Here is a 16,662-nt window from a genome sequence, read left to right as displayed (position 1 = left end):
GACAAGAATGGTCCAAGTCCTAAAAATATATATGTGTAACTTACCAAAACTGACATAGGAAAAACTATAAAACTTGAATAATCTTACAAATATTAAAGAAAATGAATGAATAATTAAAAAATCTCTCCACAGTATGACCTTTTTAATTTTTAAATCTTTTTTTGGTAGCCTTTTACTGTGAAATTAGTTTTCTTGATATTAATATGATTGAATATACATGTCAAAATTTGATTTTTGCAGAACTGCACCCCCGAAATCTTCCTACAATAAAAATACCAGTAGAATCCTCATGAAATGTTTAGTCAGAATCTAATCAATATGAAGGTATCAAAAATTACTATCACAAAGAGTTATATGCGCTCCTATGTTCACTGAAGCATTATTTACAATAGCCAAGACATGGAAACAACGTAGGTGGTCATCGATGAATGAATAGATACATTGTGCGCGCGCACACACACACACACACACACACACACACACGCACGCACACAAATAGAATACTATTCAGCCATAAAAAAGGTGGAATTCCTACCATTTGTGGCAACATGGATGGACCTCGAGGGTGCCAAGCTAAGTGAAATGAGTCAGAGAAAGACTAAAACCTCATGATATCACTAACACGTGGAACCTAAACAAACAAACCAACAAACCAAACTCATGAATACAGAATATAGAGAACAGATTGGTGGTTACCAGAGGTGGGGAGTAGAAAGTGGGAAAAGTGGGTAAAAGGGGTCAAAAGGTACAAACTTCTACGGACTTATAAAATAAGTCCGGAGGATATAATGTACAACATGGTGACTATAATTAATAATACTGTATTTCATATTTGAAAGTTGCTAAGAGAGTAATCTTAAAGTACCCATCACAAGAAAAAACATTCGTGACTATGCGTGGTGACGGATTTTAACTAGACTTATTGTGGTGATCATTTCACAATAAATACACATATCGAATCATTATGTTGTACATCTGAAACTAATATAATGTTATATGTCAATTATATCTCAATTTAATAAAAATAATCTGATAAAGCAGGAGCCATCAGACGAATCCAAAATGTGCCTCTATAAAATAAACTGCCTGGCCTGTTCAAAGCCAATGCCATAAAGAACAAGAAACAGTGAAGAGGAAAAATAGCCAAATGCAATGTGTAGTCCTTGACTGGATCCTGAATTTAAGCCACAGCAACAGCCCCAATGCTTTGGGGAAATGTGCGTATGGACTGTGTAAGGCGCACCTGCGTGTGTGCACGCTCACGCCGTGAGAGATGAGGATGTGGTAAAATGTTAACGTGGGGTAAATACTGAGAAGGAGAAAGGGTGCATAGGCGTTTGCTGTAGCATTCTTTCAACTCTTCTGAACACTTAAATTTTTTGAAATAAAAAGTGAGAGAAAATTAACCCCAAACATTTGAGCAACAATCGTCCCCCCAAACCCCAAACACATACCACTCCCAGATGAAGTTGAGTGCTGCCAGACTTTCAAGAAACAGGTCGTTTCAATTTCGCACAAACTCTTTAAGACACTAGGAAAAGTGTACCAAGGCAATTCAGTCTACGGAAGCAGAACAACCAAAAGCAGACATGAAGAGTATGACAGGAAAACTACGGAACAATCTCACTCATGTACAATGATTTAAAAACATGATTCTAAATGAGATAGTAGCAAGCCGAATCTAGTAGAGGACTTAAAAATAAGACAGCAAGACCAGGTTGCCAAGAAAGTATGTTATAGCCTTTAAAAACAAAGAAAACAACTAGTGTCATTAACCACATTTAATAATATAAATGAGAAAAGCAACATGATTAATTCATTAGACACAAAGTATATTATAAAGCTAAACACCCTGATAAGAAATGTATACCAACAATCTTCAGCAAACCTTATTTTAATGGGAAAAAGTTAGATGCATTCCTTTTAAAAACAGGAAAAGTTCACTAACACCTACCTAGCTATTTTTACTGAACATGAACTGAAGACCCTAACCTGTATAATAAAAAATTGGAGGCATCGGCTTTATCAGAGAAAGAATTTTTATAAATCTACAGCCTCATCTAGCCTGGTCCTATATACCTGGTTTCAGTGATTCTTGGTCTCCAGTAGTCACTATGCTAGCTCATCTACTATATAAACAGAGTCATTGATAGGTGGCTTCTTTTCTGACAAAATAATTTATATTTAAGGAATAATCTGAGTATCGGGAAGAGCAAGAGGTTCACAACATTAAAAGTACTCTTAATTTCAGTCAAAAAAAAAAGATTATTTCTAAACATACTAACACAAAGTACATTTTGTTAAAACATCTTATTTGAGAATTTTTATCCCAAGTTAGGAGACCTGGGACATATCCTGGAATCACGTTTCTTTGCCATGCTGTGTTTGCTGCCTGGCATTTAAGGTCACTTTATTTCGCTTTAACAATTTAGCAGGATATTCTGCAACAGTGACCACATTTAAAATCCTGAAGTCTCCGCTACTCTTGGAAGGGACTTCTCACGTGTTCTAGGACTGCAATCTGAGTGATGTGCTAGTATCTTTCACGTTACTTTACTTCCAAACCATGATATTTCCAGACACGACACTGAGCTGAGATCTAATTTCATGATTTTCTCAGTGCACACAGAGAAGTCACCTTTTTTGACAATTTGAAGGTAAAAAAAAATTGGTCTAGACTCCAACTAGTAACATTTCATCAGGCAATAGAAGTACAAAAAATAATCAAAGTAGATCCTGAGATTTAAAAATTTACAGAAACCATTCTGTATATTTAGAGGCAGTAGAACTTAGATTTTAAGAACATGGGATTCTGATTGATTTTAGATCCCCTTCGCTGGTTCCTGTGGGATTTGGGGTCTCACCTTCATCTGCATACTGAAGACACCCCAGAGGCAATTCCACTGGGTTGTCGTAAGGCTTACAAGAGATAATGTTTGTCAAGCTCTTAAAAGTATTATACCTTTAAGATAGAAAATGTTCAATACATATTTCTGTATTATTTTGTAATAGACCTTAACAGAAAACAGTTTTCACTAATATATTTCGCAGATATCCAACAACAACAAAAATGTCCTAATCTCATAAAGAAGCATTAAAATATCCCTAGGGATGTGGCCTGATTGCAATCCGCTTTGTCTCTTTTGTAACACAACCTATGGCAATGTGTTTTTGGAGAAACCATTCTCCCCACGACTATTTGAGATCCAGAATTCTTTCTGGGAAAAGCAAAATAATACAACCATGTCAGAAATACATTTAAGAGAAAATGTACTGAAGAGTTGAAGTGAACAAAACAAGAATAAGGCAGAAGGCTAAGGAGGTGGTCGGTTTGGCTGCTCTGAGAAAAGAGAGGCATGAGCAATGCCCTTCGTTTGTTTGGTTTAGATGCCGTTGTCTTCTCAGAGACATAACTCAGTTGAACCACATGTGTAGTAAAGTTGGATCCAGTTATAAGAAAGAAAATGATGATTATGAACAAATGGCTGTGATGTCTCCTACATATTTATTGGATATGTTCTGAATATGTTCACTGATCATGCAAAGGAAGCGTGCCTAAGTCAAGGCACTCGCCAGGTGCAAACGTGCTGGGATGCCTACAGAGAAAGACAGAGGATGCCATAAGGAGCAAACAACTGCCTCTTTCTTCTGTTACATCTTCTCAGCTTTTCTCTGTTTTTACTGCATCACTGACACACAAACACACATGCACATAGTGCAAGTCACCATATGTTACACACACACACACACACACATGCACACTTTCTAACTCGGGACTTTCAGTTTCTGCATCTTTATAAATTTTGGTGGTGCGGTACAGAAAGAATCTTGGCACCCTGCTATTCAAAGTGTGTTTCCCAGATCAGCAGTGTCAGCAGGTGTTACCTAGGAACTCATCAGTAATGCAGAATCTCAACCTTGTCCTAAGTTGCTGAATCAGAATCTGCATTTTACAAAGTTCTCTAGGTGATTCATTTACGCAGTAAAGTTTCAGAAACACAGTTTTAGCACACACGGAACAAGTCCCTTGGTACTCTGGCACAGAGATGTTTCCCTCTTACAATGAAAATTCCTCATGGACTTGTTTGCAAGGCCCTCTCACGATTGGATTCAGTGCTAGCCAATGAGAAAATGGTCCATGAGAATTTCCTAGTCAAATTAACTGCTGGAGGAGTGTAGAATGAGATATGATTCCCCATCCATCATCTCAATAAAAAGAAAACAATTAAATTCAGGCAAACAATAAAAAAGTCATTTAAATTAAACAACAGAAGGACAGTGAGCTCACTAGGCATGTGGGATTTAATTTAACTTCCAGGATATTGACAGTTCTGTTTGTCATTCTGGACAGACTTTGAGATTATTTTTTTCCCAAATGATGGAAGATGCCTTCCCTTCTGTCATCTATTTGTTTTATTCCAATTATACACATTTCAAAACTAAGCTATTCTCCACCTCTTACATCTTATCACACAATCTCCCTTACATTATATCCTTCCCACCTCTCTCTCCAACAAAAAGGCCTACAAGTAGTCTAATCTGGCATGACAACCTCTTCTGGAATATTCCTGAGAGACAGAGATAAAACTTCTGGTTGAAATGTTACAATAGAAGGACCCTAATTCTCTATAAATCATCCCATAATCTAATCCAAATAGATCTAGTTGCAGATCTATTAGGATAAACTCAAAACACTGGGGTATTTTTTAATTTACTCTTTATATTAAGTCATATGAGCCCTTCCTGTATGTCTACTTACTGGCTTTCACGTTGCTCTCTAGAGCAAAAGATAACAGAACAATTCCTTCTTGATGAGATGAGAGTTCTTAAATTCCTGGTGGGCATTTAACCCATTTCTCTAAATCATTTCTTTTTCAGGTTGAACATTCCTGTTTCCTTCAATCGCTCTTCAAAAGATATATGTATATCAGACTCTAAAGTTGGACGTATTTGTGGGACCCTAAAATCTGCCAGCCTGGAATAGAGCAGGTGCTCAATAAATGCCAGGTTCTTTTCTAAGTATAAAGCAAACTTTTCTGAAATCGTTTTTCCTACTTAAGATTCTCCATGACATACTTCACCAGACCCAACTACAATACCTGGACCATGATCTCTGCAGCAAAGATTACAGTGAGACTCTCACCGCCCTTTCTAATGAATGCAGTTTAAGACAACTGCTGGTTTGCTTGTTTGTTCTGTTGTTTCATTTTGATTCTCTTAGCCAGACTGCTTCGATTTCAAAATGACTGTAACTCACCAGAAAACCTCTGGGTCTTTATCATATGAAGGTACTCAGCCAGCTTTTTGATGAGCTGATCCACTGCAATTGATCATTTGAACCTGTACACTTCACTTGACATTTATCTGTCATTTCATATTACTGGTTATTCCAGGCAATTAAAACCCCGATTCTACCTCTGCTGTGTGAGGCATTCCTTCCACTATGCTCATCATCCTTCATGTTCGTCCTTGGGATGTAGAGTCTTGCTACTTGTGCACAGCTGTGGCTTTAGAAAGAGGGCAAACCAATATGACCAGGGAGCTTACAACAGGCCAGGCTTGGCCCAAGAAAACTATGACATGTCTTATGAATGTCTGTTCCTCCATGAATAGCACCTCAGCCTGATACACATTCTTAGGAGCTGAAATTTTTTCTGTTTTCTTCTCCACATCATAGTCTCAGAGGACCACTAAGCTTGGGTTTTGTTTCTTCAAAACCTGCCCTAATTCTTCAATTCTTTACCTAGCATCCTGTTTGGATTATATCTTCTACTCTAGTTAGGGGTCCTTCGTGTTTGCCAAAAACTAGAAAGCAGAGATATGGTTCTTATGTTATTTCAGTATCTTTTCCAAGAGAGAGACTAGATCGCTTTAGAAAAGCACATTGATTACTCGCACTACCAATACCTGTCAGGTCACCAAGACACATCATCACTTCTGGCTTTCCGAGTGAACCACGGCTCGTCACAGTTCTCTCCCACTCAAATGTCTTCACCTCCTGCAACTGTGCACACTGCCTCCCTAACCCCTGCCTTGTCTTTGCCAAGGCCAAGGCAGTGGCACCCAAACCTTGCCACCCAACCTTTCAGTCACACCTTCAGGTTTAAAATGTGCCTGCCCTTAATGCATAATTTCATCAGTTCTAAAATCTCAGATATCTATTCTCAATGAGGCCCTTGGCCTCGGTTCTGAAATAATGGTTTGCAAATTGTGGAAAGCTCAATAATATCCCACATTAAGGAATCTTATTATTCCTCAGGAGTGTGGGACTATAGGTGTTTTGTTTTGCTTGTTTTCTCCTCTAACCTAGAAGGCAAATTTTAGCTACTTCCTGTTGTGGTTGCCATTCTCTAATTGTTACCATCCTTTTCCAGGTTATATGAGGAGCATAATGAAAAATATAAAAAGATTTGGCAGAAAAAACTGTCTTGAGTCCAGAGGCTCCCAACATTGGCCGCATATTAGAATATCTTGGGGAGTTGTTATTGTTTTTGTTCGTTTTGTTTGTTTGTTTTTAATCTTGATACAGTTCTGACCAATTAAATCTAAAACTGCTAATGAGTAGTTTTTAAAGTTAATGAGTAGTTTTTAAAGTTTATCCGGTGTTTCCAATATGGGGTTAATGTTGGGCCAACTACTTCAGCCTGACAGGAGAAATAGGTATTTTAAATAGGATGGACACCTGGAAATAAAAGGAATAGAAAGAATTTTAATGATTAAATTTAGGGTCAGTTGTTCTTGACATTGAAATAAGCTGTATGTTTAAGAGGCAACATGAGGTACATTTTTTTCAAAAGTAGAAACGCAAATATTAATTGTTCCTTTAAAAGTTAATATTAGTTTTTTTAATAAGCATAATTATTGCTGGTAAAATTGATATTTTACATAATTAGTAACATGCAGGAGTGATTTGAAGATCAGAAAAAGTTTCCAAAAGCAAGTCAGCCAGATGTCCAACTGGTGGTAAACACAGCCTCTGAAGTTTAGTATGGGCGGAAATGAAAGTCAGTTTCACGGTGGTTAGCTAGCTCCCCAGTGTTTTTCCACTGGTGGGACATTGCAATACTTGTAAAGTAGCAAAAAGTCTACCTTGCCCCTTTTACCACCACCCATCCATGTGTTGTTCACAGAACACAAAGAGGTGGCTGTGGGAGAGAAGAGAGACTGAGGATGCATCAGTACAGCCACGCAGAAACGCCAGCCTTATCAGTCCAACTGTTTCACTGATCACTCACAACCAGTGGATGAGATTCCAGACAGGCTGTGTCCTTAGCGGATTCCACCCTGCCATGATTCACATCAGAATGAGGTTCCAGGGTAGAAGTATTCACAACCAGCAACCACATTTGGCCTCAGAGCAGCGATGTTTACTTTGCAGCTCAGGAAAATAAAAATCTACAGAAGCCAGTTGCTTGGCCTGAAGTCACTGCAAGTACATTCTAAGCTTCGCTTGACTGCGTCACAATGCCCTCTGGCATGTACAATCTTTATTATTTCCTTGGTGAGACACTGGGCCATATTCACTGATTCAAAGGATGCTTTGTAATCTAACTCATTCACAACCAAAGGCTCCTTCAGCGTGAGTCATCACCTCAAATAACTGATTTCTCTTCCCAGGAATGAGACTACTGACTTTAATCCATAATTTTCCTCCTCTTCTAACAACTTTTTTTCCAACCATATTTCCACACTTATTTTTCTCTTCTGCATTTAGACCAGAAAGTAAATCTGGTTTGCCTCTCTCAAAACAAAAATGCACAGCTGGCGAGACAGCTATTTTGAGTAGCAAGCGAGGGCACGACTCAAAGGCAGTACACACAGAGCCCCGGACCTGCCAAAGTACCATTTCTTCTTCTTCTTTCTTACATGTAAGAACCAGGAGTTTCCCCCAAGAAGCCAGCTAGTTCCCTGATGCTGGAGCAAAACAAACACAAAATGAGATTTGAGAGAAAGGGAGCAGCACTTCCCAGTCTTCCCTGACTCAGAAACCAATATGTGTCAATCAAGTGTGCCAGGCCTGTGATCAATACACAGAGTGGGCTTGCTGGATGGCAGGCGGCAAAGCTATTCAGGTCACAGTAGGTCCAGGGGGAACCAGCTGGCTGAGATGTTCTGCTAGCAAGTTAAACACAGACAGGAAACCGTGTGTCTGATACTGTAAAAAAATCATTTGTCTTCCTGCCAGAGTTAGGCTTGCAAACCAAAGAGGCTGTTTTCATTTAAAAGAAATTCTACAACAACGAGAGGGAAAGGAATGAAACTGTAACTACTAGGAGTCCCCGTCTCCCTTCCTTCAACTTCTCCAGTTCGAGAGCATGCTAACTGCGAAAGCCTGCACACAGCTGGCGGGTCAGCAATGAACACACACTGGTGACAGCCTACATCCGATGGTCTACTTCTCTATTTAACTACATTGGTTGAACTTTGAGTCAGAGTGGTTCCCAGAGTCCTGGTTTCTGAGTTAACTATATGACTGATGTACTTACTAATAGTTCCATCCCGTAAAAATAAAAAAAAAGAAAGAAAGAAAAGGAAATCTCATGCAACCTGCAGATAGACATAGTAGTGAAGGAAGACAAAAGAAAAGCAAAAATGAAAGTTGGAATCAAGACAAATGGAAGATAAATGTAGGAAAAATAAAGGAAAACAGTCAAGCAAGAGTGATATCAGCCTATGATGACTCTAAGCTTTTCTGGTAGTTAGTGCTGAAGGGAAAAATACATGTGAGCACACACATGATCATCTACATCAGGAGTTGGCCTAAAGCTGTTTTTGAAAATAAAAATTTATTGGAACACAATCACAGCCCATTGTTTACATACTGTCTATGGCTGCTTCTATGGCAGAGCTGAGTGGCTGCAACAGAGACTCTATGGCCCGCAAAGCCAAAAATGTTTATTAACTGGTCCTTTATGAAAGGTGTTTGCTGGCCCCTGCTCTTTATGGTTCAAAGTGTACTTAAGATCAAAAGCAAATAGGGAATTTTTTTCTGCTTATTCTCGATTAGGGATTAGAGAGCGGAGAGAAATTTCTACAGGCTTCCTCAGGAAGACAATAGTACAATGTAGCATAGTTTCCTCAACAGCATTCTTTACAGCGAATATATCACTTGGATTCACAGGAATGTTGCTTACGATGGACGAAACCTAAACACAATTCAGTTGAAGGAATTTTCAGGAAGGGGGAGAATACAATATGACATTGACATAAAGCCTCTCACTCATCTGGCTAAATCCAAAGATAAGACATTTGAATCTAGGGGAACAATGGCAACTATTTACAGCCAAAATTTATTGAATACTTGCTCTGTGCCAAGTACTATTCTAAGTTCCCTACATGAATAAACTCATTTATCCTCACAAAAATACTATTCAAAGTGAGCACTACACTACTTCCATCCCCAGTTTTCAGAGGGGAAAACTAAGGTAAATTAGTTCACCCAAGGACAAACAGCCTATAAATAGCTTAGTTGGGATTTGAACCCAGATAATCTCCCTGGAGAGATCATGATCTTCTCAAGAGATGAGCATCTGGCTGGCTATCATTTATAAACAGCATCCTTACAAACACGTGAACAGTGTAAGCCTGGGGATAGACTGCTTGCCAAGAACTTGCTGAATGGTGAGTCGTTCAGAGACCAGTCTTGTGCCCACGGAACAATTGTGTAAGTGTAAGTTGTGCAGCCTTCCATTGGTGTAAGACTGATAAAGTGCACACGACCGCCACCCCAGTCTGAATAGAAAAGAGTAAGGACAGTCCCTGAAAAAGAGACAAGATTTTCCAACTCTTCTGAGGACAAAAAGTGAAGAACCGGCTGTAAGATTTTGAGAAATTCAGGCCACTCTCTGGAGACCCATTTCTTTGTCAGTAAAATGAAAAGTCTGGATAAACTAATGGGTTTCATTTCAACATAAAAAGGGTTATGACTCCAAAAAGTCAAGGGAAAAGACATATTGGTGAGAAGATAGAGAAAAGGAAATCCTTTGAATGTAAATTGGTTCCACTACAATGGAAAACAATATGTAGTTTTCTTAAAAATATTAAAAATAGAACTCCCATATGATCCAGCAATTCCACTTCTGGGTATATATTCAAAGGAAATGAAAACGGGATCTTGAAGAGGTATCTGCATTCCCATGTTCACTGCAGAATTATCCACAGTACCCAAGATATGGGAACAACCTAAGTGCCCATCAATGGATGGACAGATAAGAAGATATCTCACACACACACACACACACACACACACACACACACACACACACTGGAATATTATTCTGCCATGAGAAAGGACATCCTGCCATTTCCAACAACATGGATAGAGCTTGAGGGCATTAGGCTATGTGAAATAGGCCAGATAAAGACAATTATCTGGGATGATTTATACATGGACTCTAAAAATAAGACAAGGCCATAGAGATGGAGAGTAGAATGGTGGTGGCCACGCGCTGGGAGGTGGGAGAAATAGGGAGAGGTTGGGGAGAAGGTACAAACTTCCAGCTATAAGATGAATAAGCTCTGAGGAGCTAATGAAAAACATGGGGGCTGGAGTTTACAACACTGCATTGTACCGCTGAAATTTGCTAGTAGAATTTAAATGTTCTCTCACACACGCAAACAGAAGAAAAATCTATGGGGTGATGGATGTGTTAATTGCCTAGATGGCAGGACTCCTTTTACAATATATATGTATGCCAAAACATCACGATATGCACTTTAAATACCTTATAATTTTGTCCATTATTCCTCAATAAAGCCAAAAAACACAAAAACGTAATGCCTCCCCCCTCTGGAAAAAAAAAAAGTTATGATTCCAGGAAACAAGACAATACTTCTGAAAGTGGTTAAAGTAGGTGAACCAGTCCACAGTGGCTTTCACTCCAGGGCATGATCACTGCTACTGTCCTGTGAATTCCCTCATCTGGGCCTCGGGTGTGGTACTAGCTTGCCTACTCCCTTCAGGGGACGGGCCTCTGGCCTGGAAACCAAACTTTTCAAAGTCCTGGGTTTGTTTTAGTGCTAATTCCCTTTCCTACCTGGCCATGGTGCCTCTCGGTTTCCAGAATAAGTAGTTCAGCTCTAAGCTAGGAGGAAAGATGAGATGGCCAGGGTTCTAGTCATCCGGGAGCTGGGGGTGGTCCAGAACATGCTTCCTTTAACCCCGCATGTGTCACCTTCTTGTTCTCCTTGTACCCAACTCCAGCAGATGACTGAGCAACAAAGTGACCCGGGCAACCTCTTTTTAATGCCACTCTATTACCTGTCCAAGGATCTCTGGCAGAACCAAACAACTCTCTTGTAGGTCCAATTCAGAAAAACAACTTCTAAAATGCATCTTGAAGGCATTTCTAAATGTCTTTTTACTTTGGGAAATATTAGGGGACAATCTCACAGATGAACCAAAATGAACATTATCATGAAAACCAAAGAAATGTTACTGAAAAGGTGCCTGATCTTCTCTACATCCAGACCCAGGTTAGCACAAAGTTTGGGAAGTATGTAAAAAAATGAACTTTACTATCACTGTTCAAAAACACCCACCTTTCACTGGGTAGTTCTGTTCTGAAAGGACGGACTAAAGTACATTTAGTTCATTTCCAAATGAGCAGGTTTAAGATCAGATTTATTCCTCATGAGTTAATTAGCTCCACAAGTTGCTAGCATAAAGTTAACGAGACCCATCTCTGCTTCCGTCTCTAGTTGAGGGAGTTCACACTGGTGCTTTTCACACTTCAGTGTGCAAACCAATCACCAAGGCCAGTGTCAGAATGCAGAGGCTGATGTAATAGGTCCAGGAGGGCCGCAAGGTTCTGCACATCTAAGGAGCTCCCGGGTGATGCTGCTGCTGGTCTGTCAACACTCTGCGTAGCAAGGGTATTCACCATCCAGAAGAGATGTGCTCCTTGGCTTAGAGTGTTCTCCTTACTGAGAGGAGGAAGAATAAGAAAGGAGGCACTACTACGTGCCAGCTACTGTGCTGGGCGCTCCCAGCATCCTCCTCTTTAAAGCCCGCAACAACCCCAGGTGACAGCACCATTACCAGCCTAGCTGGTCATCAGTGGCACAGACATTCAATGAGAAGGCCATGTGGCCCAAAGCAAGCTTTCAGCTAAAAAAAAAAAAAAAAAAAGAAGAGGGAGTGAATCCCTTTGGCAAATACAGAACTATGATTACCCTGATCACTGATCTGAAAGGCCCTAGTGAGTCATTCCCATTTTATTTAGTTGTCTCCTGCTCCGGTTCTGTATCAAAACAGGAACAACGTGCCTAATTTGTAATATTATCCGAGGATGTCAAGGGATGTGGTTAGCTTTGATTAGAAATCTTAGACTCAGCATGTTCCCCTTCCTCTGAGAAGGCTTGTGGAGAAAAAGAGAAATTGGATGAGGTATGGATTAAAGCAAAATGAGCCCCTTCAAAACTGCCGTGGTATGATACCTGGAGGTGTCTGCTCTGCTGGCATGCTGAGGTCAAAACTCAACTACAAAACTTGAGCTGGAACACACCTGAGGGCTGAGCTGTCCTGGCTTCCTGTCTGAAGATAAGCAAAAGTCCCAAATCCTACAGAAAAAGCCCAAATAATACTAGCAGCTAACAGATAGTGACTCCTTGTGCTGTACCGCACATTGCTGTATTACAACTCTAGTTCTGCATTATAAGTCTAGTCGATCCTCACATTACCAGGAACTTCCCCCGCTTTCCCTTTTATTACATTTTATAGATGAGGAGACTGAAGCAAGAAGGTGTCAGGTAACTGGTCCAGGGTGGCGATGCTAATACGGTAGACTAAGCCTTAAATCCAGGAAGCCCACCTCTGGCTCCCACTCTTAGTCAGTAGAGAGAGACTGTTTCTCTCTTAACTAAAACAGCAGAAATCATCTCCTTGGCCAGCGCTCTGTAAATGCAGTGTCTTTACTTCACTTGGAAACCATTTATGGAATCAATAAAACTGTTTGGTTGTGTCTGATTCTTAAAGGTAGTGGGAGATCAATAACAACATGAGGTCTTTGCAAAGTGGATGTGTCATTGGCGAGTAAACAGGGCACCTATTAGCTCAGGATTTTCTCTTCCCACGTCCTGTGCTCCCTTCAGTCCTGGAGCCTGAGAGGTCTTATCACAGCTGTCACCAGGCCATCAAGAACAACCAATGCAAACACCGTCTCTCCTACTTGGAGTCTCAAGTCTTGGTGAGTTCAGGGGTAGGTAGACTCTGACTGCCTCAGAAGTCTACACGATAACTTTTGACAGAGAGAGTCTTCAGAGACAGGACAAAAAGACATGACTGTTGGAGCACAGTTGTGAAGAGCAGACTCCAGCCTCATTCTGGTTGGTTCTTACTCCCACCTGCCCCTGGGAAGCGGGAGAGCCACCAGGCACAGCACAAAGCCCCACTGTAAGGTTTCAGGGGTAAGGGTCAGCACCTGGTTCACCGAGAAAGATAGCAAGGTCTCTTTAACTCTTTCGTTCTAGAACAATTTTCAAACTCATGAAAGCTGGCAATACCTTCCTGTAGACCTTATCTTCTACTGCAGTTTACATACTGTACAGACAGCATGTGAAGGAGGGTCCACTTGATCATTTCTCCCCCAGTTCCTCAGAGCCGGCCCTGACGCCCCTTGGAATGCAGAACTAGGGAAATAAGACCTTGGTGAAAGTCTGGAGACCTAAGCATAGCCCCAGCTCGGCCACTAACTAGCTGAATAACTGTAAGCAAGTCATTTAACTTCTTTGTTACTGTTTTTTCTCCACTATTACCTGGAAATAGTGATCTAATTACCTTGCTGGGCCTTAAGAGTATTATTTCAATGTATCTTCAATGCATCTGTTGTATATTTCCCATGTACAAAAAATCAGGGTGCTTCGACAAGATGAACAGGACAATAGGCATAAGAGCCATTATAAACACAGGCCTCCGGGAGCCTGAAATGGGGAAGACTGGGGGCTTATGTGGAGGTCCATCCTCCCCTTAACCCACCTGCCAGGTTTTACGATCACTCACTGCATGGCATATGGACAAGCAACATGGAGTGAGAAAAAATATGAGGTAAATAAATGATGCAGAGCTGGGCTTTTTTTTTTTTTTTTAGACTAGGCTTTGTGGCTCTAGAAGCGAAGGGGAAAAAAAGCATCACCTTGTTGTCCACGGCTGGGGACACCCCATATGCCCATTCTTCAGGTCATGGCATCAGTTAAATAACATGAAAATCACAAAGAAAGAAAGAAACCTAATTTTTAAAATGTGAATAAAAATCCCAATATGACTGCAAAAGGGCATGAGGAAACATTGGGAGTCATGACCATGTTCTGTATCTAGATCGTGGTAGCAGTTATACAGCTGTATACATCTGTCACATTCAGCAAACCATACAGTTTAAAAGGGTAAATTTCATATAAGTTACACATCCACGAATCTGACTTTTAAAAAATCTCAATGATATGCTTTACCAAATTCAGGATTTCCAGGCAGAATTCCATGCAGAAAAATCTCTCTGGAAGAATGGATGACCAGTCATTAACAATGGCCAGGTAGATTAGGGGACAAACTGAAAAGACTTCTTTTCACTGGACCTATTTTGTAGCATTTGAATTTTTAAAATGTGTACATAGTATCTGCTTAGACAGAGAGAGTGAGAGAAAGAGAAGGAAATCGAAAGAGAAGAAGGAAGAAAGGAAGGAAGGAAAGAAGAAAGGGAAGGAGGGAAGGTGGAAGGAAGGAAAGAAGGAAAGAAGGAAGGCAGGTCCTCAGATTTCTTTTTCGTTCATACATAGCCCATTATAAATCCTAGCTATGCCACCCACAAGTCATCTGACTCTGGACAAAATGTGAAATGTCTCTGAGCTCGGTTTTCTCACCCATAAGATAGGTATTTCAGTGCCTACTTACAGGGTGGCTCTCAGATGAAACAAGGCCATGCCATGGAAAGGTCTGAGCACGGTACATAGCAACGGTACATAGCAACGGTCCGTTCTCTCCGCATGTGAGCTATCATTCATAACAGCACTGACAGCGAAGATCTATATTTAAAAAGAAGATCTGCAGCTCAACTTCTTTCCTTTATGTATTTTTAAAAAACAGAAGACGTAAGTAATTATCATCCATTGTGTTTGCAGATCAGAAATTTGGCTATGAGAGTTGAGTACTGTACTAATAAAAATACAGTGTAAAACACTCCAGAACTTTTTCATTCACTGCCTTGTTTGACTTGGAGTGGAAAAATTATTTCAAGAATTTTCATTCCTTAGTATAAAGAAGAGATGATGGCACTAAGTGGAGAAATGGAACCTAAAATGTTGCTCTTCGTGTCTGCTGAGAAGAGAGATGCTTAAAAAGCAGACATTCCCTAGGATATTTTAGAAGACAAAATGCAAACAACCCTGGAACATTTTAAAAGACTCTGAAATCACGCAGACATCTGAGTCATCAGCTGTGCTGGATTTCTTGAGTTGTACAATGAGAAATTGCCTTTAGGGTGATTATCTCACCTCAAAAGAAAGAGTCTGATAATGAGTAAGAGGGAAAATATATGAATATGGGCCCATGATTCTCACCTGAGTTGAAATACACTGAAAACTGAAGTCATTAATATCTTAAAAGCTTATCGTAATATATATATCCTACTTGCAGGTCATTTATCAATGTTGTCCCTTTTGGATGAAATAAACTCTTCCACTGTGGATGAGTCAGTATTCGAAAGGGGGAAAAAGGTTCATAGATAATAGTAAACATGTCTGGATATTCTACTATTAAACATTGATTTCTTTGGCTTAGCCTGGGCCTTTTTAAAAAAGTGAACTACTTGGGGAAAGTTGACATGTTAAGCCTAGATATCAGGTATGATCGTGCTTAAATGTGATTTAATCTAGTTTTACCTTCCTTTCTAATCCAAATTACGTAGGTAAAATGAGAAAAATGGAGTGTTTACAGGATAAGAAAATAGGATAAAAGAGTGATTTTGGAAAGTGTTGCATTGATAAGATGTACATGCCTGCCTTTACATACTCAGAAGTTGGCACGGGGGGAAGTTGGACAAGAAGAGAGGGAAACTGGCAATAGGGGAAGGACACAGAGACAATGAGATAGGTCTGCAGTGCTGGTGAGAGCCTACACAAAGCAGGAGACACATCGTTTTCCAGAGTTGGGACACACACAGGGATAATGTTAGACCTAGCACTTGTGTTCCAAAAGGACTATTTATTGAATCAGACCTATTTGGAGCTAAAATAACCTTTTTGCAATCTGAATTTACATTCCTGAAATGAAGAGAATATTATTTTCAATCTATCAGCTTTGCAGAAATATTAACAGCACAAGTGCTTTTTACAAAGAGATTCAATGTGGCATTAAATGAAAACCTGGAGACACCTAAATAATCCACCAAACAGAGGAATGGTTTAATTAGTCATAGAACATAATCCATATTATGGAATTCTAGAAAACTAAAAGGTGTGTAGTATATCAATATGTATTGTCTTAGTTACAAGGAAAAGTAAACGTGGTTGGATAAAAAAAAAAGGCTTCCAAATAATACTTATAGTCAGGTCGACAATTTGCACTGAAAGATGGATGAGCAGATGGAAGGCTAGATGAAAAGACAGATGCACAGAGGCATGGATGGAGGAAGGCAGGGAAGAAAGGAGGAAGAGAGCGAGGGATAGGGAAAG

The 16,662-nt window shown here is 40.0% G+C and overlaps 1 protein-coding gene across 3 annotated transcripts in view; it reads right to left on the bottom strand.

Annotated features, from left to right (window-relative positions):
- The window catches only part of TGFBR2 (transforming growth factor beta receptor 2), an 82,423-nt gene that overhangs the window by 25,246 nt on the left and 40,515 nt on the right, over nt 1-16,662 (bottom strand). The window contains exon 3 of one of the 3 annotated variants that reach the window (XM_025039177.1): nt 1,455-1,560. The exons of the other annotated variants lie outside the window; for them this stretch is intronic. Coding sequence (XP_024894945.1) covers nt 1,455-1,560 — 106 coding nt within the window. The remainder of the gene's footprint in view (nt 1-1,454; nt 1,561-16,662) is intronic. 3 annotated transcript variants of the gene reach the window in all.

The sequence above is a fragment of the Pteropus alecto genome, unplaced genomic scaffold, assembly GCF_000325575.1.
Source record: "Pteropus alecto unplaced genomic scaffold, ASM32557v1 scaffold10, whole genome shotgun sequence".
Taxonomy (NCBI): domain Eukaryota; kingdom Metazoa; phylum Chordata; class Mammalia; order Chiroptera; family Pteropodidae; genus Pteropus; species Pteropus alecto.
Note: the sequence above shows the minus strand (reverse complement) of the source record. Positions and strands in the feature narration are given on the sequence as shown.